Genomic DNA, 27,169 nt, shown 5'->3' with positions numbered 1-27,169 from the left:
CTCCCCACAAAGTAAAAAAACCTGAATGAGAGTGTCTGATTGGCTGAGTCTAGATCTCACCTACATATAATAATTTTCTAGGAGTTGGGAGGGGGAACATATTTCACTTGACTTCTAGAGTGGCAGGTAGGGCCCTGTCTCCCACTTATTTTGGAATTCCCTATAATGATATGTTTGAACGCTGGGCAGCCAAAAATGACCACTGTCCACAACACTATCTGTGTTGTTCAGATTCTGGCATGTGATCCTAACTCCTGTCCAGAACTTTCAGGATCCAGGATAGGCCCAGTGTAGATAGTTATGTTCTAAACCACGATCCTGGTCCTGGAGAGTGAACAGGAGATCAGGTGTGGAAGGTCGCCCTGGCTCAACCATCTAGAACCTGAGCGGGGAAACCAGTTGTACTGGTGAGATACAGAGAGAACTTGAATTACATGAGAGAATATTTGAAAGGCAGAGAAGATAGTAGGCCTTGGTGATTAATCTAGAATGTGGTAAGGCGGAGAAAGGAGTTAAAGGTGACAGTCCGAATTTCTGACTTGAGAGAGAAGGGGTGAATGAAGATTGTGCGGACGAATAGGGACAGTGACACTGAAGAGAGGCAAGGAGTAGACTGTTTATTGCTGTTTGGGGTGGTTAGAAGGGAAGGGTTACGTTTTGATGTGGTGAATTCAAGATGAAGATGTCCAACACACAGTTGACATTACAGGTTTTAGAAAGAGATCAACGAAGATCAAGTCTATTGGCTGAGGCCTTGGATGAGGGCGAGAACAGCCCAGGTGGTGAGGAAGAACGCCAGGGAGAAGGTTCCGGTGATTTCCGATATTTAGGAGGTGGTCTCCCATCTTCCTACCTAGCCTGGTGCTGCGCACGTGCTCTGGGCCCCCCACGCCGGCGCCCAGGCACCCTCTGGTGCACGGGCGGGCCACCCCTCCACATCCCGCCCCTGTGGGCGGGGTGAGCAGCGATAGAGCAAAGTCACCCGGAAGATGAAGTCGGATAGGCGCGGACCGGGGAGGGGCCCCGCAGAGTCGGGCGAGGGGAGGAAAGCGCCTGGGCGGAGGGATGGCCGGATGTCCCGGCCCGCAGCCCTGAGCGCTGCGTTGGCGGCGGCGGCGGCGGCGCTGGTGGTCGCGCTGCTCCTGCTGCAGCCTGAGGACGCGGGGCCGGGGGCCGGCTCCAGGTAAACCCTCCGCGTGGGGGACCAAGCTGGGCTCCGCGCCCCTGCGGGCCAAGGCAGGAGGGGCCGGAGTCGGGGACACCGTGGGGGAACGAGGCCTCCTGGTACCCGGGCGCATTCCCTGTTCCAGCCCCTTCCAAGGTGTGGGTTGGCTCAGAAGCGGGTAACCAATACGGCGCCCCGCCCTGAGGGTGACTCTGCACTTTCCCCCGCGCCCAGACTGCAGAGAATAACCGTATCTTCCTCCAGAACAAATAACCTTTGTTCCCAGGGTAAGCACGGCTGTCCCTTTAAATATCCCGAGACCAGCACCTGTTAATGTTATTTCTGTAGCATGGCCGAGACAGAAGCGCTACCGAGGCTTCGGGAAGACTTCAGGATGCAGAATAAATCCGTCTTTATTTTGGGTGCCAGCGGGGAAACCGGCAGAGTGCTCTTGAAAGAAATCCTGGAGCAGGGCCTGTTTTCCAAAGTCACGCTGATTGGCCGGAGGAAGCTCACCTTCGACGAGGAAGCATATAAAAACGTGGTGGGTATTTGAGCTGGGACTCAAAAATGTACCCGCAGTGGTTCTTCAGAGTGAGCATATTTTATGCTGCGAGGCTGAACATTGCCCTGCAGTGGCGGCAGGAGGTGTTCAGAGCGTGACCACGATTGGTCTGTGAGAGGCCTTACTGGAAGCTGGATTGTAGGTCCAGGTGGGCCTCCCCATCACTGCCAGGCCTTGGACAAAGCCCTTCTCTCAGGCTTTGCCCCCATAAAATGGGGCCTAAGTGTAAGGGGGTCTAGGGAGACAGAGAAGAGCCATGCTTCCAGGGTCCTTTAAGCTGGCTTCTAGAAAAAAAGCCCTGTGACCTTGGGTAATTTTCTCAACCCCATTGCTTGTTTTGTCTACCTGTCCACTACACACTAAAGTTAGCGAATCAGAAATAGCTTTGCAGAGGGGGAAAGGTCTATGGCACTGAGAGGTGGGGTTATTCACCTACAAGAATTTGCCCTGTCTCAGGGCTGCAGGCTTGTGTCTGTAAGTGGAATAGTCCCTTTCCTGTCACTTACACTTTTCGTGTTTAAACCACTGACAGACCAGACTTCAGTCTGGTGTTAATCCCCTAAATATTTGAAACCTGAGCTTGGTGGAGATTTCTTTCCCCTTGCAAATGGAGTTATTTGTGAACTGCAGTAAATTAAACTATAGTGAAATTCTGAGACCGCCCCCCGCCCCCCCGCAACCTGGACCCACAGGTAGAACATTCCAAATAACAAACGGTCTCACAAATAAATGTTCATGACCCCTGCAGGTCCATGATCAGGTCATTTTGCATATGTCTTTGGTCCCTCAGGACTTTTCTGTTAAAATGGACATCTTTGTTCAGACTTAGGCAGGTAATACGTGATCTTCATCGTCTGGCTTCATGGGGGCATGTCAGACACCTCTGGTCGTTAGAAACTGAAATCGAGTTCTGTGCTTTGACAGTTGAGTTTTGGTGGTGCCTCTTTTGGTCAGGCACTTTTTGTAAACATACGTTTCTTCAGCATTGTGTATGGTGCCAGAAAAATGCTTTTGAAAGAGTCAGTAGTAGAGAGGGAAAGCAACGTTTTATTTAAAGTCCTGAATGATGGGAACTTCCCAAACTTTTCTTTTTTAAGCTTCACAACAAACTTAAGAGGTTAGATGGAGGTTCTTAAATTTCCATGGGCATGAGAATTACCGAGGGTGCTTATTAAAAGTGCAGTTTCTGATTCAGGAGTATTGGTGTGAGACCTAGGAATATGCCTTTTTGTCAAGCACCTGCTGACTGATTCTAATGCAGATGGGTCGTGGTGTAGACTGAGGGAAAGATTATCATTCACATTTTACTGCTGAAGAAACTGAGACATATAAGTAACTTGGCCAAGATTATTAACATGCCTAGTAAGTAGCAGACCCAAGACTCAAGCCTAGGTTTTGAGACTCCAAACACCATTTCCTTCCCCAACATTATACCTCATTGGTATTTCTCCTGGTAGTATACAGACAGGTCTTTTATTTTTCCAGAGAGAAAATTATAATTGAACCTGACTTTAGAGATCTAGATCACACCTAGTCCAATTGTGTGTACTGTGGACATATAAGTACATTGTTGATTTTTGAATTCAGATTAATTGCTTTTTGGTGGGAGAAAATGAGCTTGCAAAATTTGATGTTAAGTGGGTGGACTCTTTAGTAATGTTCTGTCATTCTTTAAATCTAGAGGGGGTATTTTTGTCTGTTTTTTTGTTTTGTTTTAATAACATCAAGTCATATACAACTATGTCTTTGTTGTCTAGAATCAAGAAGTAGTGGACTTTGAGAAACTGGATGACTACGCTTCTGCCTTTCAAGGTCATGATGTTGGATTCTGTTGCCTAGGTACCACCAGAAAGAAAGCTGGGGCGGTAAGGAAGGAATCTACCCTTTTCCCCTTTCTCTGGTCAGTAATGTCGCAGATTCCATTCTTGCTCCCTCTTTTGCTTTATATTTGCTGTGCTTAAGTGTAAATTAGCTCTTATCATTTAAGATTCCATATACTACCCTAGCCTTTGCTATACTTTGAATAGTACTTATAAGTTCATCTTTCCTTCAGCATAATCCTTGAGTTCAGGCCTGTGTGCTGGAGATGTCATAAATATTTACATGGTCTTGCCTTTTGCAGATATCGTGGTCACTACTTGCCCTGACTTACGCAAACCATTATGTCTGAGTAAAAGTAACTGGCTCATGCTCTTAGCAGTAAGTTATTTTGGTTTCTTTATAAATGTCTTAAACTTAAAGCATTCTCTCTCACTTGAGTGATTTGCTTCAACCTGTTTTCATGCCAAGCTTTAAACTTCTGGGCTAGAACATCAGAACAGAGGCACGATTCAGCTAGCCTCCGGTGATGACTCAGCCTCCAGCGATGATTCAACCCCAATGGTGATTCAGCCTTAACTGACGCAGAACTGTCCTAACACACATTTTATTCTTTTTTAAATGATGTTCTAAATTGCTTCGGCCTCTGTATAGAAGTCAAATTTTACTACATAGTTAGAAATCATAGCTTACTATGTAGATCCTGGGCAAGTGTTAATACGTACATCTTATTTAATTTATACCTTGACTATAGTTTATCCCTTTGACAAAATTTACTTGCTGGAGTTAAACATGTCTTTTAAACATGCAGAACCATGATGCTGCCATGGGGGCTTACCATAGTTTTATAAACAGGCCCATGCATCAGAATCATTTGGAGAGCACAGAACTATTGGTTTATACCAACCAAGGAGTTAGGCTCAGATGTATTTCTCTGGGCTTTCTGGTGATCTAAAGAATAATTCTATTTATGCTTTCAGTAGGGACAAATTTCCAAATCTTCTGTAGTTCTACCATGCGCCCGTGGGAACACATCTGAGTTTTGAGCTCTGTGCTGGGAAGTGTGGATTATCGAGAAGTTGACTCTCCCGGGAATTGGCACATTATCTATCCTAGGAAGGGTCATTTTCCTGCTGATCAGCTCCTGCAGTCTTTTCTGTCCCAGGGACAGTCACAAGGCATGTGCCCTCTGACAGCATTGAAAAACTTTTGTTCTAGTACACTGCAGGTTACATTGTCTCAAGTGCCAACCTGACTTTGGTGGTGACTCAGCAAAATAAGAACACTACTGCATTAGGCATAGAGCAGTTGATTTTCATGACATAAGGCAAATCTCATTATAGGGCGCTCCAGGGGAAAGTCTAAATTGCTTTGTTGCATCCAAATCACGTAATGCAATTTTAATCAGAGGAGTTGGATGTCTTCCCTATCCAGAATATTTTTTGAGATGGAGTTGGTTCTCCACCTGGAAACTAAATACTTTTTGTGCTCCAAAATCAGTTTGGAAAGATAAAAGTAATTAACGAGTAAGCAAGAGAAAAGACTGGTAAACCAAGTATAATCTCAGAAATAAGTTAGAGCTTAAATGGTTTAAGAGGATAGTGACAGAAAATAAGCTGACATTTCCTCCAGAAAGTCTTTTTTTTTTTTTTTTTTTAATTTGAAGGTGATTTAGATTGGATGCAGTATGAAGTTTGGAGGTTGTGATAACTTCAGGCAGTTTAAAAGAGGTGACAGTTCACAAGTGGCTAGGTAATAATAGTTGTTTGAGCGGGGGGAGGGTGTGTGGATTTCCAAGCTCACTCCACCTGGTATTCTGGTGAGCAACGTTCTCTGTAAAAAAAAAAAGGGAGCATCAGATGGGTATTGCAAAGCTGGTGGCAAGCCTAGTGTCATTCTGTAGCTGTTTTGTAACTGGAGCAGCCCGCATTTTACTTTAGCAACTTCAAGAAATTCAGGGTTTCTGTCTCATTGTTGAAATCCTATGAGTAGCCTGCTTATTTCCCTATGACCTTCAGTTTAATTTGCTGGGGGTGGATGTTATAACAAAAAAGCATAATCAAGGTGGCTTAAACAACAGACGTTTTCTGTCTCACAGTTCCCAAGGCTAGAAGTCTGAGGTGGAGGTGTTGTCAGGATTGGTTCTTTCTGAGGGCCGAGAGGGAAGGATCTTTTCCAGGCTTCTCTCCTTGACTTGTAGATGGCTGCCTTCTCTCTGTGTCTCTTCACATGGTGTTTTTCCTACGTGCCTGTGGCTATGTCCAAATTTCTCCTTATTATAACAACACTAGTCAAACTGGATTAAGAACCACCCTACTTGGAATGACCTCATCTTAACTAATTACATCTGCAAATAAGGTCACATTCTGAGGTACTGGAGGTTAGGACTTCAGCACAGGAATTTTGAGGGGGTAACATTGCAACCCATAAAATTCAGTCTACCCAGATTTCTTTTGACACTGGTGCTAGGGATAGGTCTGTTAGCTTTCTTCAGCTGTTTGGAAAACCATTTTCTTTAGCAGTAGCTGGTTAGATGCTAATCTTTCTTTTCACATTCACAAGCCATAGTTGTCTAATGAATGCAGTGACTGTGACTTGGCCCTAATCCAGATCTACTGGATCAGAATCTCTAAGGTTGGAAGCCTATGTTTAACATGCTTCCTGGGGGATTCTGATGCAGCCAACCTTTTCTTCTTGTTGGACCTGCTTTCTGGATGCATTAGACAGTATTAGTCCTCTTCGCCTGCTGGGTTTCCAGGTACTGTTGTCCCAGATAGCCTTCACCTTGCTTTGGTAAGTAACTTATGTACTACTGAAAGTTGAAATACCCTTTGAAAACCAGATCTACATGGGCCATAAGTGAGGAGCAAAACCTCACACAGGGGCCAGAGAATGGTGCTTTCCCCTTACTAAGAGAAGGATTTGGTTAGTGAGTTTGAGGGGGTGTGATTTAGTTTCACCTTTTCATTTGTCTCCTCACCTGGTAGGCACAGGCTCCAGAAGTCCAGGCTCTTGTAGTCTGTTGAGTGGACGATGCCATTAATGTGATGAATGCAGCCATTGTCACACTTATTAGGCATCATTAAAGTCTCGTGGCCTCTGATTCAAATGATACACTCTTATAATCCAGGGGCTTGTAAACTACAGACTGTGGGCCAAATACAGCCTGCCTGTTTTTGAACAGCCCGTGAGCTAAGAATGTTTTTGTATTTTAATTTTTTATTTATTTATTTTTTTAAAGTTCTTTTTCTTTTGAATTTTATTTTATTTATTTTTTTATGCAGCAGGATCTTATTAGTTATCTATTTTAGACATATTAGTGTATATATATCAATCCCAGTTTCCCAATCCATCCCACCACCACCACCCCACACACTTTCCCCCCTTGGTGTCCATACGTTTGTTCTCTACATCTGTGTCTCTATTTCTGCCCTGCAAAAAGGTTCATCTGTACCATTTTTCTAGGTTCCACATATATGCGTTAATATACAATATTTGTTTTTCTCTTTCTGACTTACTTCACTCTGTATGACAGTCTCTAGATCCATCCATGTCTCTACAAATAACCCAATTTCTTTCCTTTTTATGGCTGAGTAATATTCTATTGTATTTATATACCACATCTTCTTTATCCATTTGTCTGTCGATGGACATTTAGGTTGCTTCCATGTCCTGGCTATTGTAAATAGTACTGCAGTGAACATTGGGGTGCATGTGTCTTTTTTTTTTTTCCACTTTAAAATTCTTATTTTTAACATCTTTATTGGAGTATAATTGCTCTACAATGGTGTGTTAGTTTCTGCTTTATAACAAAGTGAATCAGCTATACATATATCCCCATATCTCCTCCCTCCCACCCTCCCTATCCCACCCCTCTAGGTGGTCACAAAGCACCGAGCTGATCTCCCTGTGCTATGTGGCTGCTTCCCACTAGCTATCTGTTTTACATTTCGTAGTGTATATATATCCATGCCACTCTCTCACTTCGTCCCATCTTACCCTTCCCCCTCCCCGTGTCCTCAAGTCCATTCTCTACGTCTGTGCCTTTATTCCTGTCCTGCCCCTAGGTTCTTCAGAACTTATTTATTTATTTATTTTTTTAAGATTCCATATATATATGTTAGCATACAGTATTTGTTTTTCTCTTTCTGACTTACTTCACTCTGTAGGACAGACTTTAGGTCCATCCACCTCACTACAAATAACTCAATTTCGTTTCTTTTTATGGCTGAGTAATATTCCATTGTATGTATGTGCCACATCTTCTTTATCCATTCATCTGTTGATGGACACTTAGGTTGCTTCCATGTCCTGGCTATTGTAAATAGAGGTGCAGTGAACATGGTGGTACATGACTCTTTTTGAATTATGGTTTTCTCAGGGTATATGCCCAGTAGTGGGATTGCTGGGTCATATGGGAGTTCTATTTTTAGTTTTTTAAGGAACCTCCACACTGTTCTCCATAGTGGCTGTATCAATTTACATTCCCACCAACAGTGCAAGAGTGTTCCCTTTTCTCCACACCCTCTCCAGCATTTGTTGTTTGTAGATTTTCTGATGATGCCCATTCTAACTGGTGTGAGCTGATACCTCATTGTAGTTTTGATTTGCATTTCTCTAATAATTAGTGATGTTGAGCAGCTTTTCATGTGCTTCTTGGCCATCTGTATGTCTTCTTTGGAGAAATGTCTATTTAGCTCTTCTGCCCATTTTTTGATTGGGTTGTTTGTTTTTTTGATATTGAGCTGCATGAACTGTTTATATATTTTGGAGATGAATCCTTTGTCCGTTGATTCGTTTGCAAATATTTTCTCCCATTCTGAGGGTTGTCTTTTCAACTTGTTCGTAGTTTCCTTTGCTTTGCAAAATCTTTTAAGTTTCATTAGGTCCCATTTGTTTATTTTTGTTTTTATTTCCATTACTCTAGGAGGTGAATCAAAAAAGATCTTGCTGTGATTTATGTCAAAGACTGTTCTTCCTATGTTTTTCTCTAAGAGTTTTATAGTGTCCAGTCTTACATTTAGGTCTCTAATCCATTTTGAGTTTATTTTTGTGTATGGTGTTAGGGAGTGTTCTAATTTCATTCTTTTACATGCAGCTGTCCAGTTTTCCCAGCACCACTTATTGAAGAGACTGTCTTTTCTCCATTGTGTATCCTTGCCTCCTTTGTCATAGATTAGTTGACCATGGGTGCATGGGTTTATCTCTGGGCTTTCTATCCTGTTCCATTGATCCATATTTCTGTTTTGTGCCAATACCATACTCTCTTGATTACTGTAGCTTTGTAGTATAGTCTGAAGTCAGGGAGTCTGATTCCTACAGCTCCATTTTTCTTTCTCAAGACTGCTTTGGCTATTCGGGGTTTTTTGTGTCTTGATACAAATTTTAAGATTTTTTGTTCTAGTTCTGTAAAAAATGCCACTGGTAATTTGATGGGGATTGCATTGAATCTGTCGATTGTTTTGGGTAGTATAGTCATTTTCACAGTATTGATTCTTCCAATCCAAGAACATGGTATATTTCTCCATCTGTTTGTGTCATCTTTGATTTCTTTCATCAGTGTCTTATAGTTTTTTGTATACAGGTCTTTTACCTCCTTAGGTAGGTTTATTCCTAGGTATTTTATTCTTTTTGTTGCAATGGTTAACGGGATTGTTTCCTTAATTTCTCTTTCTGATCTTTCGTTGTTAGTGTATAGGAATGCAAGAGATTTCTGTGCATTAATTTTGTATCCTGCTACTCTACCAAATTCATTGATTAGCTCTAGTAGTTTTCTGGTGGCATCTTTTGGATTCTCTGTATATATCATGTCATCTGCAAACAGTGACAGTTTTACTTCTTCTTTTCCAGTTTGTATTCCTTTTATTTCTTTTTCTTCTCTGATTGCTGTGGCTAGGACTTCCAAAACTATGTTGAATAATAGTGGCGAGAGTGGACATCCTTATCTTGTTCCTGATTTTAGAGAAAGTGCTTTCAGTTTTTCACCATTGAGAATGATGTTTGCTGTGGATTTGTCGTATATGGCTTTTATTATGTTGAGGTAGGTTCCCTCTATGCCCACTTTCTGGAGAGTTTTTATCATAAATGGGTATTGAATTTTGTCAAAAGCTTTTTTTGCATCTATTGAGATGATCATATGGTTTTTATTCTTCAGTTTGTTAATATGGTGTATCACACTGATTGATTTGCATATATTGTAGAATCCTTGCATCTCTGGGATAAATCCCACTTGATCATGGTATATGATCCTTTCAGTGTGTTGTTGGATTCTGTTGGCTAGTATTTTGTTGAGGATTTTGCATCTATATTCATCAGTGGTAATAAGAATGTTTTTATATTTTTAAATGGTTAAAAATTTCCAAAGAGGACTAATGTGTCATGACACATGAGCATATAAGAAATTCACATTTCAGTATCCATAAATAAAGTTTTATTGGAACATTCTCATTACTTTATATATTATTAGTGGCTACATTTGCACAATGATGGCAGAGCTGTGTAATTGCAATAGAGGCCTGCAAATTTGAAAATATTTACTATCTCACCGTTTATAGGGAAAGCTTGCCAACCCCTGTTGTCACCTATACTATTTTATTTGATGTCTAGGAGGGGGCTTATGAAGTGGTGAGGTCCCAGACGTTTCGTGAGACCCAGATCATAGCCTCTGTTTGGGTACCAAATGGCTGTGGGACCTTGAGTATGCTGGTTAGCTTCTGTGGGCCCCTGTCTCCTTGTCTGTACTGAGAGGGTGGTGACCACCGAAGCCCCTTTGGCCTGCAGAACTCTCTGACTTTCAAAACAGAAAGAAAGGAATGCCCCAAATGGAAAAAAATGTGTGATAACATAGAGATTGACTCAGGAATCCTCTGCATGTATAAGATTTTATTTTTCTATCCAGAGCTCTTTCTCTAACCAAGATCTTGGTTCCCCCTCTGTACATCAAATATAGACGTGCCCTCCAGGACACAAATAAATGAGGTCTCAGGTCATACCATTTGTTGTTTGTCAGTGTCTCTGTTTTCTAGTCTAATTTATAGGGTTGAATTGAAAAGGGAGTGAAGGAGAAGGAATCTGAAGCAGAAATATGGCCAAGTGGGACCCTTTGCGGAATGAAATCCTCCCTTCTTGGAAAAGGGTCTTGTTGACCTTGACTCATTCCTGCCTGCTTGCTTGTCAGTGCTGAAATACCTTATCAGGATGAGGTGTTCTTAAGCCACAGTGTTCCCAGTTTGCAGGCATTGGTAAAGAATATTAGAAGGAATACTTAGTAGCTTTGGATTTTCATAAGACTTAAAATAAAGAGTAATTAGAGAATTTGTCTACCTAGATGTTTGTAGAGCCCATGAAGACATCTCTGCTGTGTCATATCAGTATATTGTGTTTATTTTTTCGAGCAGGTGCTGGGAAAGGAAATTTATAGTGGGAATTTATTTAATCATTTCCTTTTTCTAGAAGGACTCTGATTCCTGTCTTAGAGTAAAACACACCAACTGTGGAATCATAAAGACACAAAGACATAATGGACTTAATTCTCTCAGAAGAGACATCTTTTTTTCTGCCATATGGTTGGGGAAACTAAATATGGTTTTTCTGAAAATTATGTTTCTGGGATATGGAGTAGCTTGTTTTAGTTTGTTTTTCTATTCTTTTATTTGAGCTGCTAGAGAACAAGAAAGGGTTTAATAATATCTTAAAGATAGCTCCTTTCTATCTACAAAGGGAGTCTTCCTCACTCCAGAGAAAATCAGTGTGTGTCGGTATCTCTGAGTAAGTGTCCGGGATCCACGTTTAAGTTTGGCTTCTGAGTCCTTGAAAGCCATTGACCCCTTTGCTTTTGAGTTTCATTCACCAGTTAAAAGGCCACGCATCAGGGCGGGGGAAGTGAAATTCAAAGTTTGTGGGCTTGGAATGATGCGTATTTATAATCAGCTTGAGGGCTCAGAGGATTTGTGAAATCGTTTTGGATTAACAGCCATTGATTGCTAATAAAACAGTATTGAGCTTTGTCCAGAGAACAGCAGTGAAGAAAGGTATGGGCACCTTGTCGACAGGACCCATTGAGCAGGGATGATGGGCTAAGTGTGAGGGTCTCTGCAGCAGCGTGGGTGCTCGTCCTGCCCGGAGCCGTTGTCAGTCCTTTGCCAGGCGGGTGAAAGGAGGGACGCCAGAGGCTGATGGCTGGGGTGGTATTGATGTGCCTTAGCTGACTAATCAGATTGTAAAAGTCCCATGGTATTTATGTCACTTTAATTTTCATCAAACAATTGGAGACTGCAGGACTCTATTAAGGAGTGGTTGATCCAGAACTAAAGCCAGATAAATTGGGGTCTCAGTTTAATCAAATTATCCCTTTACTGGCCCAGGATTAAGTGAGAGGGACAGCGTCGGTCTAGAGCCTTGTGATTGGCTGAAGCTTTCCCGTATTTTTAAAGGCACTGATGAAAGAAGAAACATTTTAACAGAGACAACTCTAGTAATCCTTCCAAGAAATAGTGCTAAACCAGCAGCAGCAACAGAAAGGAATTTATTTCACTAGTCAACGATGTAATTTTATTGGGAATAATGAACCTGTTATCAAAATCAGAGTTCTGGTGAATTGGAGTGAGGGGAAGAAAATAGATGTGGAAGGCAAATAGAGTGTTTTAGAATTTTTTAAAGTCGTTTTGGGTTGTTTTTCTTGGCACATCTTGAGCACATGTAAAAATCTCAATCCAGAGAATGACTCTGAGGAGATCAATCACAGCCCACTCCCAGGATGTGCTGAGTATTAAAACTGGTTTGCTGCACACTGATTTAAGAAAGCAACAACATGAGTTTCAATCAGTGTGTAGGACAGGTTGCTGAGTCCGTTATTAGGATGGAATGTCAAAGTCTACAACACAGAATCAGATGGGGATGATTCCCGGCTAAGAGTTAAGTTTATATTACCTAAAAAAAAAGAAAGAGGAACAACAGTACCCTGCAGGTCGTGGACATCGTTAAAAATGCTCCATAAGTGATAAGAAGAGAGGACGAGACAGGCTTTTGGGGTAACGGTGGTGCTCTATTTCTGGATCTGGGAGCTGGTTGCAGAAGACATTTATTAGTTTATGAACAGCTTATATAGCCAGCTCTATGCTTAGAATATATTTACGTTTATGATCTACTTCAATACAAAGTTTGAGAAGTTTGCTTGGGCCCCTTGTTTTAGAATTGAATTCTGTATTAGTTTCCTATTGCTGCTGTAACAAATTGCCTCAAATTTAGTGGCTTAAAACAACATAAGTTTATCATCTTACAGTTTTATAGGTTAGCAGTCCAATGTGGACTTTGCTGAGATAAAATCAAGGTGTTGACAGGGCTGATTTCCCTCTGTAGGCTCTAGGGGAGAATCCATTTTCTTTACCTTTTCTGGCTTCTAAAGACCACCTGCATATCTTGGTTCATGGTCCCTTCCTCCATCTTTAAGGCCAGCAATGGGGGATCAAGTGCTACTCACGTTGCCTAACTCCAGCCTCCTTTTCTGCTTCCCTTTTCCACTCTAGGGACTCTTGTGATTACATTGGGCCCAGTTGGATACTACAGAATAACCTTTTTCAAAGTCAGCTGATTAGCAGCCTTAATTCCACCTGCAACCTTAATTCCCCTTGGCCACGTAGCCTCTAACACGTTCACAGGTATGGGGATTAGGGCATGGACATCTTTGAGGGGCCATTATTCTGCCTACCACAGTTATGAATTAGTTTTGTTATTAGCTGGTGATGGTGTGAGGTAAGAAGGAACGTGAGTACCGTGGGGAGCACGGCTCAGAGAGTCAGGAATTTGCGCTCTGCTCTCAGCTATCTCACTCATTAGCCGGTAGTTCCTGGATCGCTGGACCTTGTTGTCACATCTCCACAGTGAGGGGGTTAGGCGTGATGTTTCCTAAGGTGGCTTCTATCTATCTTATGAAAGATACATATCTCCATACAAAATATAACATTTAGGGTCAGTAACTACCAGAGGGCAGATTTTTAATTAAAAAAAAATCACTGGGGCAGTAATCCAGTCTTCAGATTTGGAATCCTCATTATATGAAACCTCATTATATAATTGTGGGTACCCATGAAGTTCAGCTTCAGTAGACTTTAGACTGCTCTTCAGCTGTACCAAGTTTGAGGATGCCAGACTTCGTGGTGGTCCCAAGAAGCTGTTACTACATGGAATTCCCTAGTCTGGGTACAGGCCGGTATCCTTCACTTAGGCCCTGGAAACCAGTCTGTATTCTCTTGTTTGCACCATCCTCTCCCCTCTTCCTTTGATTGCCACTTAGTTCTTTTTTTTCCTAATTGGATTTACCTTTTCTCTGCTTTCGCTGGACTTTTATTCATTCATTCAAATATTTTTGGAGCACCTGCCATGTGCTGGGTGGGCATGTACTGATGCTGAGATGTGAATTAGGGAAGACCCAACCGCTACCCTCACTGGACTGAGTCTAGACCAGGGGTCTCCAAACACTCTTGATTATATACCTGTCAGTAAAAAAAAATTTGCAGATGCACTCCTTACTAACGTGTGAAGTATGTTGTAAAGCATACACAAAAATTGGAAATTAGATAGACTTTGTTCTCATAGTGCGTGGGTAGTGTTCTCTGCCACCCTTTGAGACCCTGCTATGTTAGAGTTGACACACAAAAAAATAGAGAAAACAGAGAGAGGGTGGTAAGGTTGTAAAGGATTAGGGACAAAGAAATGTGAGACTAAAAACAGTTTCTCAGGGACTTCCCTGGTGGTCCAGTGGTTAAGATTCTGTGCTCCCAGTGCTGGGGGCCAGTGTTTGATCCCTGGTCAGGGAACTACATCCCGCATGCCACAACTAAAGATCCCACATGCCTCAACTAAAGATTCTGCATGCCACAAAAAAGATCCCGCATGTCACAACTAAAGACCTGGTGCAGCCAAGTTAATAAATAAATAAATATTAAAAAAACAACAATGAAAAACCCCAGTTTCTCAGCCTGATATTATTGTTCCTTTTGCTCCTTGCAGATTTTCTTGGTGTCTGTGTTTCAGTGTCATTGTCCTTGTTTTTTCATTGCAGTCTGGCCTTGCTACTAAAGCTGGTACATCTATCCTGAGCATCATATTGGAGTCATTCCCAGGGTCTAAGCCTGACATTCGTGTTGTTTTGGATGCATTTTATTTGGATCCCCATCCTCGTCCACCCCCCCCCACCCCCCCGCCAGGACTCTTAACCTGCCACCCAAGCTGATAAGTAATCTTTAAGATGAACTCACAGCTTTTGGGAAATAACTCACATCCTTTTCACCCTTAGGAGGGATTTGTTCGTGTTGATCGAGATTACGTCCTGAAGTCTGCAGAGCTGGCAAAAGCTGGAGGGTGCAAACATTTCAACTTGCTGTCCTCTAAGGGAGCTGATAAGTCAAGCAGTTTTTTATATCTGCAAGTCAAGGTTTGTGCATGTTTCTATCTTTTGTATACTTTGGAGAACCCCGGCTAATTGGCAATACTAAATAATACAAAATGCTAAGTAATGCCAAAATGCATTAAATGCATTATATTATGCATTTTTTATAACTACACGGACTGCTTTTTTGCAGAGATGTACTTAGTAAACAGGAGTGATTTGAAAGATAATTTCCAGTGTCTTCCCCTCTGTTGATTATCTAGTCATCATAAAATGAGATGTTGCAGCCCTGGTCTTGAGGATCAGCCCAGAATCTTAGCATTAGAAGAGACTTTGAGACCGTGATACTTTTCCAGAGTAGATTAAATGTTATTATTGGGTATGGTTCTTGTCCTCAAGAATTACAGTCTTGTTTGGGGGGATCCCCAAAGCCAGCCCCAAGTTTGGGAATGCGCTAGAAGGCCTCCCAGGACTGCCATATAGTTATCTTCAGAGCCATGTTGTGTTACAATGAAAGAATATAAAGCAGAGTCAGTGCAGGGAAAAAGAAGTGCATGGAGTGAGCTCTGGAGGAATCTAGGTTCAGGCTTCCAAGGGTCTTCTGCCAGTGGAGTTACACGTGTTTCATTTCTCCAGCAATGAGTATTGCCTACCAGAGAAATTCACTTGAGCTCAGGAGTCCAGGGTTTTGATGGGGGTCAGTCACGTAGGCACCCTCAGCGTAAAAAAATTACAGACTTCCAGAAGGAAAGCAAGTGTTCAGCATAAACCACATTGTTTGTACAAATAGTTTAGGCATAGTAAAGTACCCTTATCAGTTAGCTAATGACGGGAACACTCCTAAAATCTGAGTTCCCCGACACAGGCCAGAGGACAACCTGGCAAGCAGACCTTTCTAAGAATAGCAGTTTCAGCCTGGTACTCTTGTACACATGTTGCTAATAGAGACAAAACACATCTTTGTAAAAAACCAACTAAGAAACGCACCCTCATAAAAATTTACATATGAATGTTTATAGAAGCATTATTCATCATAGACAAAGAGTAGAAACAACTCAAATGTCCATCGGCTGAAGCATGGATGAAAAAAATGTGGCATATACCTACAAAATAACATTGATTTAACTATGAAAAGAAATGACATATTATAGCATGGGTGAACGTTGAAAACATTATGCTGAATGAGGGAGGCCAGTCACAAAGGGCCACAACTTACATGACTTAATTTATAGGAAATGTCCAGGATAGGCATATCTTTAGAGACAGAAAGATTAATGGTTGGCTAGGGTTTGCGGGAGGGGATGGGAGTGAGTGCTAATTGGTACGGGGTTTCTTTTGGGGTGATGAAATATTCTAAATTTAGATTGTGGTGAAGGTGGGACAACTCTCTGTGAATGTATTAAAAATCATTCATTGAAAAAAGCTTTTTAATACATTGATTAAAATGTATTTTTTAAATATATTGATTAAAATGTATTACTGCAGATTATACAGTGCTGTAGGTTAAGTGCCGAATGAATGGTATGAACAGGCCAAGAAGGCGGCGGTGAGCAGGCTGCTTAGTTCATAGGCCTTTTAAACATCCCTGTGGCCAAGCTTCTCTGGCATTTCTGTTTATAGAGATGCCTGGCGTGAAAATTCATGGATTGTTCAACAAATTTAATTTAAAGCCTCATCTAGATGCTCTGTCTCTTGAAATGTTGTGGGTTTTGTTAGGAAGTGAGTAATACAAGGGAGTCTGTGGTTCTTCTGACCTCCTGAAACTACCTGGAAGCCAAAAAAGGTTAAGGTCCCCTGGCCTGCAGCACTGATTCTGGAGTGACGGACAGTTCTTTTATGGCTGAACTCCTAACATGTCACTCTCTGGATCTGTTTCAGTAGGTCACATGACAGGCTGGACTGACCATGCAGCCATTTACTCATTCGGTGCATCTTTTTTCACTCTCTACTACGTATCAGGATTAACTGATCTCTTCCTTAACTTCCCAGACTCTCTGGAATCTAAAAATCTAGGGGAGGATATTAACTAGTCTGGAGACCTGCAGAAGTAGATTGTCTTCAAAACCCCAAGTTATTCTTGTTATTCTCTCTTAAGCATTACAGCAAGTTGGTCTTGATTAAATACTAGAAATGTTTTTTTTTTGTTAACAGGGAGAAGTGGAAGCTAGGGTTGAAGAGTTAAAATTTGATCGTTACTCCATATTTAGGCCCGGGTAAGTATTCCTACTGCCTAAGAGTACACCACTGTCGGTTATTCCCTAGAAGCTGGTTTTTCATTTGAAGAGGCTGACAAATTTCTAAGATATGAAAGAGTTGGCTGGAGGGAGATTGCTTCTCTGAAGAACCCACTTTTAGCTTTGAAGGAAAGGCTGGACGGTTGGTGGTGCCAGGTTCAGAATAGTCTGAAATTTTCTGGGTAGCCTTGGCTGCCTTCTTCTTTAAAATCCTCTTCGTGCCCAAATAAAACCATTTATGCACTGTATTAGTGTGTTTGGGCTGCCACAACACTAACACTGCAGAATGGGAGGCCAAGGTCAAGTCCAAGGTCAAAGTGCCATCAGGGTTAGTGTCGGGTGAGGCCTCTCTTCTGGCTTGTTGATTCATTGCTGCTTCTCTCTGTGTCCTCCTATGGTCTTTCTTCTGTGTGAGTGGAGAGAAAGAAATATCTGATATCTCTTCCTTTTCTGTAAGGACACCAGTCCTATCAGATTAGGGTCCCATCCTTATGCCCTAACTTAACCTTAATTACCTCCCTAGAGGTGTGTCTTCAAATACGATCCCACTGGGGATTAGTGCTTCATGAATTTGGGGGGACACAGTTCAATCCATAACATCCTGTATGGTCTGAATGCAATTTACCATCTCCTCCTCTGCTCTTCTTTTTCTCTTTAGAGTTCTACTATGTGATAGGCAAGAATCTCGCCCAGGTGAATGGTTGATTAGGAAGTTCTTTGGCTCCTTACCAGAATCTTGGGCCAGCGGTCACTCTGTGCCAGTGATGACTGTGGTTAGAGCAATGCTGAACAACGCAGTGAGACCAAGTGACAAGAAGAAGGAACTGCTAGATAACGAGGCCATCCACAACCTGGGGAAAGCTGATGGCTCTCTCAAGCCGTGACCACACTGGAGAAATGCTTTCTATTGTCAAACTCAACACCCATCACCTAATCGGTAATTTCGGGGTCTAAAAAACACATGTGCTTTAACTGTGGTTTCACTATTCTCAGTCGCCCAGATCCAATCAAAAAATGATCGTGCTCTGCATCAGCATTTTAGAGCCTGATTGTACATATGTAGACATTACCCTGGGAAGCCTTTCAAAAATAGAGATCCAGCAGCTCCCTGGTGCTCTAGTGTCTCGTATTCGGCACAGAAATGAGAGGTTCATAGGACCTACCTCAAACTTTCTCAATCAGAATTTTGGGGGTATGGGGACAGTAATCTGTTGTTTTATTTAAGCTTCTCTTATGGTTCTGATGCCACTGGTGGGGAGGCCAGCTTTGAAAGCTTGTCTGCAGTCACAGCAGCAGTGAAAACTTTATGTATCATGCAGATGAGTCCTGAACAAAAATTGTTGACATTTGTGTCTCTGAGTTACCCAGTGCTGACTGCATGTTAATTGTGTAAGTGAACATTGTGCCTTACTATTTCTTTAGAATATATAATAAAAGTTATTATATAACTGAGCTTATATAATTCATGGGAGAATTAAATAGAAGAATTAAAATAAATGGACAAGTCGTGGGTTCCCTTAGATGTGGTAATATGCAGCATTTTGGCCAATGGGATTATAGAATAGCAGCTAATATATATCAAGTGCTTGCTAATTGCCAGCTTTTACACATGATGTCTGTCCTTTAACCCTCTAAACAATCTTTATACTTCTTACAGGCAGTACTATCATCCCCCTATCTTAGGTGGGGAAACCGAGGCTCACTGTGGTTAAATGCCTTGCCCAAGGGCTTAAAGCTGAAGCCTGAAGCTAGGAAATGGCAGAGCCAGGATTCTAACCCAAGTGAGCCTGAGTCCATAGCTTCTGTTTTTAACTACTCTGCAAGAGCATCCAGTATCTGTATATTTCCAGGAAGTTCCAGTTAATTGTTACTGGATCAGTACATGCCATGGATGAATAAAATAGAAATGTTTGGGTTTCTTCATTGGTCTAGGATCCCTCTAATGATTAACTACACAATGTTCACATAGCCAGTAAATGTATATCTCAAAGTGCTTCACTTTAAAAACTACGGAAAAGGAAAGGAAGAGGCAGAAGGAAGGGTCAAAGTCAAGAGGAACACTCTGTTAATTTCCATCATGGAACAAAGGCTAGTAGTGAAGTTTGTCTTAACGTCTGTGCTGGGGGAAGCAAAGTAATAAATTTCAAGCTTCAGTGGACTCCTTTAGTGTGTGTGTGTGTGTGTGTGTGTGTGTGTGTGTCTGTGTGTGTCTGTGTCTGTGTGTCTTCTGTCTGTCTTTAGAAGGGGTTGGACGTTCCCAATGTCAGTCATCTAGGAAAGAGGCATATTTTAGGATGGGGTGAGGACTTGAAATGTGGGCTTTAGGAAGGAGATGGAAGGAACATCTTCCTCCTGCCAGGGGTTCCTTTGGGGCTGGACTCTGAAGAGCCTGTTTGTTTAGGTGATAACAAGCATGGGCTCCAAGAAGTGAGGCACGAATTACGGGGACTCCGTGAGGATATACTGAGGCTGGTGGGCTCTAAAAGCAGCTAAACCCAGTGGCCAGTTTTAAGTTATTCTCCGTGTGTTGAAATTCCTTACCCACAAACCTACTGTCAGGTGTTGTTCAACATTCTTTTCTGACCTCAGTAGTGAAGTGGCGTGATGGGAGAGGGTCTGTGTTTATCTTTGGAGTAAAGAAAAGAGCTGTTCCCTCCTAAGCCCAGCATTGTGGAGACACATAAACTTCAAGGAACAAGATTCTGGCCCAGTCACTCCTCTGGATTGGGTGTTACTTCGCTACTGTTAACATGGAATGATTGGGTGTTAATGGGATTTAGCAGGTTTCCCTCCAAATGGGGAGAAGATGGGCCTTGCTGGAGAGTATGTTGGAAGGATGAAGGAAAAAAAATGACCTTGAAGTTCTTTCAGCTTATTGAAATGCCTCCTGTGTGCCACTGGGCACGTAGGCAGTGGGTCTACATCAGTGAATAGTAAGTCTAACCCAGCAAAGCCTGCAGCTATTCTGGCAGTGGCCTGCAGTATAAGGGGGCTTCCAAACTAATATTTGATGGATTCTGTCCTCTAGGGGTTTACAGTCAAGGGAAAGGAGTGCATTCAGAAGAGTTTGGCAACAATACAAGGCATCGTTCTCATTCAGCAAATTAATATTGAGTACCTACCTATGAGTTAGGCCATATATTATGTGCCAGAGAAATGAAGGTAGAGACATGGCCCTACCCTCATGCTCAAACACTGTTGTGACTAAAGACGGGAAGAAGAAAGGAAAAAGTAAATGGTAGGTGATAAGAAAGAAACTAACAGGAGGCTGCTGGAATGACAGTGGAAACTACTTTAGAAAAGATGACCTGAGGAAGGACTTTCTGGCTGAGACAAAAAGTACCCTTTTGTAGAACATTCTTAGCAAAGACCTTGAGGTGGGAAAATGATTAGCACCGAAAAAAAGGCTGGAGGATGGGGCCCAAGGTGGAGGGTTGAGGTGAGATGTTAGGCGGATTATGCAGAGCCTGGTAGGCCGTGGTAGTCAATTTAACTGGATAAACTTGTGCCAAGCCCAGTGCTAGCACCTGGCACTAGAACTTGGGACATACACTTTAAAGACTGAACTCCTTAAAAAAGCCCTCGAGGCTCTGGCTCCTGTGTGGCCCCTGGTACACCCACTGGCCCCTGCAGTTCCCTCCCCAGCCGCACCCCACGGGGACCAGGGAGCCCCGGAACCAGTGTGGAGTACCAGCCTCTCTCCTGCGTTCGACCTCCTCCGTCACCAGAGGGCGCAGCGAGCAGGTCGCCCCCCCACTAACCGCTCATCCCTCGAATAAGGGACGCACAGGGGGCGCGATGCCGACTGCAGAATCGCTTCCACCTCTGGGCTCTGAGCCGCGGTTTAGGACCTCCCGCTAAGGCCTGCCGCATCCCGAGGAGAAAACAAAAGGCAGGTCCAAGCCTGCAACGCCCAGCCCCGGTTTCAGCGCTTACTCGGCGCGCGCTGCATGAACCCTGCGGCAGGAGGCGGAGCCCGGGCTCTCGCCCCGCCCACCCCAGCTCACGTGAACAACGCCGCGGCCCCGAGGCCGGAAGCGCTCGCGAGCCGGCGTGCACGCGCTCCTGTTTCCAGGCGCCGCAGGGTTCCCGGAGCTTCGGCCCCACCGCGTGCCCGCGCGCGCCCTCACGCTCACACTCACGCTCGTTCCCGGGTTCTCGGGCGGGGAGGGCTCGGAGGCAGTTGCGCCTGCGCTGCCCAGCCTGGTCCCCGCCCCCAAGCGCGCCGGGCTCTAGCGGCACCGCCGCCATGTGTTCGTTAGCGTTGGGCGCAGATGGTGGGTACCCCGGCCCCTCAGCACCTAGGCCGCGACCCCGTGGGGCCGGTGAAAGCCCCTCCCCTCCCCCTGCGCCCGGGACGCGGAGCCGGGGTGGTGGGGCCCGCAAAGAGGGAGGTGGAGGTGGGGGGGAGGGCCCGCCGGGCCCAGAGCGTTCTCGCTTTGCTGCCCCTCGTCCGCCCTCCTGGCACTGGGGTCCGAGGCAGAGCTGACCGTTTGCGTGTGCTAGGCGGCCGGGGCGCTGTGGAGGAGGAGGAGGACCTGCCAGGACTGTCAGACAGCGGTGACGAGGCCTCCTGGGAGGATGCGGAAGATGCCGATCTCCCCCACGACAAGCAGCAGACCCCCTGCCTGTTCTGTGACAGGTTCGTCCACCTCAGCGCGAGGCGCCAGCCCTAGGGTGGCCGGGCCCCGTGGGTCTGTGTGGTCTGCTCCTCTGGAGTCCAGCCCAAGTGGCTGCCCTGGAAGTCTGGAGCCCGTGCTTTGGAGTGAGGGTTTGTTGAGCCGGAAGACCCACAGTGGTTTCCAGGGAGGAACCATGAACTGGAAGCCAGGTTACACTGCTTCACTTTGACGGGCCTCAGTTTCCTCTTGTGTAAAATGAAAGGGTTCTGGGCCGGATCTGTGGTTCCCACATCTGGTTGTGCACGTCTGTCACTTGAGACACTTAAGAAAAAAATACACAGATGCTAAACTGCACCTCAGTCCTTCTAAATCAGGGATAGGGTCTAGGAATCCGTTTCTACAAAGACGCTAGCTGAAGTGATTCTAAAGAGTAACAAGTTTGGGAGTCACTAAACTTGATTAATCCCTCAACCTTCTAGAACCGTTCAGGCTCTCCCATTCTATAATTCTTTGACAGTTAGAAAGCTTATCAGGTGTAATAGTTCCATTTGAGCCGTTTAAAGAATCACCTTTGTTAGGGGCTCCCCCCCCAATTGAAGGGGAAGGAATTGATACTATTTTCACTTAGGGAAAAAGACGCTGCAATACCAGTAACTTGTTCAAAGTCACAAAGCTGTGGTTTGTCTTATAACCAAATCCATGTTTTTTCCACTTAAAATTCTGCCTCTTCATCTTTGACTTTGGCTGCTGTCCTGGGCAAGTGGGCGTGAAAGAGGCCTGGTTGGCACTGGCCAGTGTTACTTTAATAAACATTTTACCAGTATCCCCTGAGTCTCAGCATGGTGCTGATTGGTGGTATATTAGCTTCTGATGATTCGTCATTGTTCCCACGTGTAGCCTCATGTGGGTAGGTACGGGATGTCTGCATATACTGTAGTCGTCAAAAAATAATATTTATTGAGCATCAGGGAGGTACTTCTTTGTGATAGGCTGTGTAAATACTGTATAAATAAGCTCTCTCGGTAAACGTTTGTTGAAAACTGCTGCATATGTGCTAAGCATATAGAAGAGGTAATGCAGGCTCTCTGCCGTGTGTTCTTATTACACGTCCTTCAGTTTTGCAGGTCACAGAATAAAGGAGCTTGACCCTCACAGTGTCTATAATACAAATCCTTGGGGAGCACTGTAAGACCACTTTTTGAAATATGGCACTTTGGGAATTTACCAGCTATAAAATTACATTTTATGCTTTATTTCTAAAAGCAGTTTGAGCTGTGTCAGTTCAGAGCCTCTGAAAGCAGAGTTGATACTTAGAGGAGAAAAGAATCTTATGCAGTGAATTTTTCAGGTCTTAAGAGACACAGTCTATCAAAGGGAGTTCTCTTTCTTAGAAGCCTTATGATAAATTCAGTGCTATTATTTGGCAAATTCAGCTCAACATTTTAAAGGGTGGTTTGTTTTAGGTGTAAAATGGGACTCAGAAGTACTAATTCTCTTTAGGAGTGCTGGGTTCCTCTCTACAGGTGTGTTTGGTTTTTTTTAATTAATTGGAAGTAAAACTGGAAACCTGCAGAGTGAGGGGGAAAAGTTTATATCTAACATGAAGTCAATATTTAGACTTCTTAGGGGACTATTTCATGAAGCTGTTGCTTGGTTTTTCAGGTTATTTACATCTGCTGAAGAAACATTTTCACACTGTAAGTCTGAGCATCAATTTAATATTGATAACATGGTTCATAAACATGGTGAGTAATTTTTAGAATAAAGAAAATTTTAGTTGAGAAATTTAAATTCAAACATTATGTTTTTCCAGACCATTCCTTTCCTGTACAAATCCAATATAGTGAAACACATGACAACAACTTATGAAAATGGCATGTTTTTGACAAATGGCTTTTGAGGAAAGATTGATAAATAAGTCATTCTTCTAGATATGATTGACTGTATTTAAGCTTAAATTGCCTTCACAACGAAAAAGGAAAAAAAAACCCAAAAAATCCTTGGCATGTGATTACATTTTAATCATTTTAGAATTAGGAAGACAAGGGGCATGGATATTAGAATTAGGGAGAGCAAAGGATAGAGGTGGTCTTTGGAAAAGGAGGTGGATCATTATGAAAAAAGACAACTTATCAGGTCAAAGCATAACATGGACTTCAAGGCATACAAGATTGAGTTTTATAAGGAGTTTGGTAAGAGAGTGTGGAAAAAGCGAGTGCTAAAGTTAAGGTGGTAATCCAGAGATTCAGCTGATGATTCTATTGAAACTTGCATCTAAACATACTTAAAATTAAAGCCTTCTAATTTAAACGAATATAGAAGAGCTACAGTATCCCACTAATATTAACTAAATACAGAATTGGCTTTTTGGTCCCTGTATTTACTAACAACTAGAAAGGACCTTACTGAAGAATACCAAATATTAGGCAGATTTGGGGTCTCAGATAAACATATGATACAGTATGTTTATGAATCATAAATTCAACTGCAACTACTTTTGTAAGATACAAGTGACTTAGTTTCATTTTTTTTCATGTTTTTAATGTGCATTTTAAAACTGAATTGAAACCGTACTTTATATTATTTTATATCTTTTTCAATACCAAATAGGGGCTTTTGTGTGCTATTACGCATATGAAACATTTTTATATGCTGGTATGTTCTCATAACAGTATTTCTCATGACAAATAATAATTGGTTGGGTATGCTATTGCTTTCCCTTATTTTAAATGCTGCTTCATTTCTGAAAAGATGAGAACCAGATAACAAGCCTCACTATTTTTTTCATTTGCATCATTTAACTTAATGTAAAATCTAGTATACTTTGTATACTCTGTGTCCTGGCAAAATTATAGTTTGGTAGGTACCATAAAAATTGGGGATTTAGAAACTTTAGTATCAACTCTCATATTAGCTGCCAAATACTTGGTAAAATCAAGGGCCTAATTTTCCTCATCTGTATTGTTCTGATAAGTGAGTAGAATTCTAAAAATTAATTTCCGATTTTTCAGAAATGCAAGAAAAGCACTTAAAAATTTGTCCTTTCTGGCTGTTTCTCAATTAAAATATTCTGAAGTGTCAGAGTTACTGTTTCTAGTTCTTAATAAAAAATTCAAAACTTTTAAGTAGTAGTTGAGAGGACAGAAATATTTTATTGTCTAACCAGAGAAGCATCTTTGGAGCAGGTTAATGAAACAAAACTCATGTTAAAATAAGTGAATTATTTTTTTTTTCCCTTTTAGGACTTGAATTTTATGGATACATTAAACTAATAAATTTTATTAGACTTAAGGTAAGGTGGTAGCTTAATCTACAATTTTGTTTAAAACCTAAAGAAGTACTACAGCGATTATCAATGCACCGATTTTTAAAAGAATATGAGGAACTGCTGTATAAGGAACTGTTATAAATTTGACACTCATCATATTGGGGGAATCATGGACATTAGGAACTAGCACAACATACAGCACCAAGTAAATGGATACATACCATACTTAAGTGTGGTTTTTAATTTTGTGTAGGAGATGAATCAATGTTATGTGGCAAAGTAATTCACTGTCAGATAAAGGGGAATACTGATAGTCTTTCTGTAAAATCAGAAATAATTTCTAGTGCGATTTTTAAGTGCTTTGGTTACTCTTTTTGTTCTGTTTTTTAAATACTTTGTTCTAGTCAGTTGATGTTTATATTGCCATTTCCTCAAAATCCAAACAATATAAAACTGTGCATTGAAACAATTAAGCAGTCATCCAGTCAAGTTAATGAAATAGCCAGTGAACATAGACTGTTTAAATAGAGATTTTGTGTGAGGTAGACATGATTTCCTTTTTGTTTAATTTTCCCAGTTTTTTGGTAGGGGGATTTTGTGATTATGTGCAGTGAAAAAATATGCAATTAATTTTACTTCCAGAATCCTCCAGTTGAATATATGAATTCCATATACAACCCAGTGCCTTGGGAGAAAGAAGAGTATTTAAAGCCGGTATTAGAAGATGACCTTTTACTTCAATTTGGTAAGATGAACATATGGTATCTACTTTAAAGCAGGGTCATTTGTTATGGCAAAATAGTGGTTAGGTGTTACAGGAAAATATATCATCCCCTTGATTCTCTAAAGACCTCATCAGGTAGTTGGTTTCAGAAGGAACGTTAAGTCACTTAGAAAGTGAGAGTCACACTAACGGTTACCAGGGAGGAATATGAGCTTGGGTTAAACATTGTGTAAAAGATGTTTTGAAACATAGGGAGACTTGAGAGAATAATTTTTAGTTGTCAGACTGATTTTTAATGTAATTAAAATCGATGAAATTTTAAATTTAAATAAAAAAATTAAATCAGTATATTTAATATTTAATAGATTTAAGTAAATTTAATAATATTGCTGTTTTTACCTCATAATACAATCAGATACATGACTTTTCTTAAGACATCTAATTTATGGAGCTTTTGTTTTGGTGCAGGACAGATTCCACGAAAATTCCCCACGTATACTAACTCTTAAGCCTCCCTTGTGGCAGGGTCACTCGTCTTTTGACTGTAGCTTTCTTAGTTTCTTGCTCTGTGCTTTGGTTCATTCCTTATTGAACAGGAATCTTAGGAAAATTCTGTTGGCTCTCTATAGGTCTAATTTGTTGGAGTTCATGATTTATTATTATTTTTTAAATTTATGCTTTCTTTCATGTTTTTTGTGCCAGTTAGGTGAGATAGAGGGGTTTGCTGTCTTCGGATCAGCAAGACCATTCTAAACAGACACATACCTTCTCAGATAGTAGTTTGACAGTGTGTATTTGGGCAGTCCTTTGGTAAGTGGGAACTGTGGAAAACCACTCATTTCCTTGAGAAGTACCATCAAGAGAAGTTGTGTGCAGTGTGATGCAGTAGTAAGAACCTTAATGTAGGATTCAGGAACTAAGTGACCCTGGACAAAGCACTTAAGCTTTCTGTTTTTTAGGTCTTCATCTATAAAATGAGAACTAGGGCCAGATTTCCAACTTTCTACCTCTAAAATTTGGTGAGGCCTAGGTTGATTCTTTCCCATTTTTACAACTTCTATTAAATTTTATTTCTCCTCAAAGTAACCAAAGTGATCTCTTTGATACATGACAAAGTGCCCACTAGGTGTTCTTTGTGACTCCCTAAACTCGAAATTGAACACTCGCAGGTTGAAAGTAGTATGTTAAATACTTTAGAAATATGAAGAAATGAATCCTTCACATTGGGAGCCCACAATCTAATAGTAGGAGTGTTTTGTTTTTGAATGACTGTCCTGTATTATAAGATAAGGTGGAATATAGTAAGTTTCATGAGAAGTAGGAAGAATAGTGCAGTTCAGAAGAGAAAGAGATTACTCAGATCAACAGATACCGAGTGCTATTTGCT

At 42.0% G+C, this 27,169-nt stretch overlaps 2 protein-coding genes across 2 annotated transcripts in view; both read left to right on the top strand.

Moving 5' to 3' along the window:
* Positions 1 to 750: 750 nt before the first annotated feature.
* Positions 751 to 18,685, top strand: HTATIP2 (HIV-1 Tat interactive protein 2). Its single transcript, XM_079928253.1, has 6 exons — positions 751 to 1,183; positions 1,514 to 1,709; positions 3,488 to 3,595; positions 14,842 to 14,979; positions 17,086 to 17,147; positions 17,827 to 18,685. Exons 1-6 carry the CDS (start codon positions 990 to 992, stop codon positions 18,050 to 18,052), a joined length of 924 nt encoding a protein of 307 aa, XP_079784379.1. The 5' UTR covers positions 751 to 989; the 3' UTR covers positions 18,053 to 18,685.
* A 2,510-nt stretch (positions 18,686 to 21,195) lies between these two features.
* PRMT3 (protein arginine methyltransferase 3) overlaps positions 21,196 to 27,169 on the top strand; it is a 135,414-nt gene continuing 129,440 nt past the window's right edge. The window contains exons 1-5 of the mRNA XM_079930802.1: positions 21,196 to 21,445; positions 21,675 to 21,810; positions 23,453 to 23,535; positions 25,033 to 25,082; positions 25,701 to 25,803. Of these exons, the coding sequence (XP_079786928.1) occupies positions 21,418 to 21,445; positions 21,675 to 21,810; positions 23,453 to 23,535; positions 25,033 to 25,082; positions 25,701 to 25,803 (400 nt within the window). The 5' untranslated portion in view covers positions 21,196 to 21,417. The remainder of the gene's footprint in view (positions 21,446 to 21,674; positions 21,811 to 23,452; positions 23,536 to 25,032; positions 25,083 to 25,700; positions 25,804 to 27,169) is intronic.

Source organism: Stenella coeruleoalba, assembly GCF_951394435.1.
Source record: "Stenella coeruleoalba genome assembly, chromosome: 8".
In the NCBI taxonomy this organism is placed as follows: Eukaryota; Metazoa; Chordata; class Mammalia; order Artiodactyla; family Delphinidae; genus Stenella; species Stenella coeruleoalba.
This window is presented reverse-complemented; position numbering and strand designations above follow the sequence as displayed.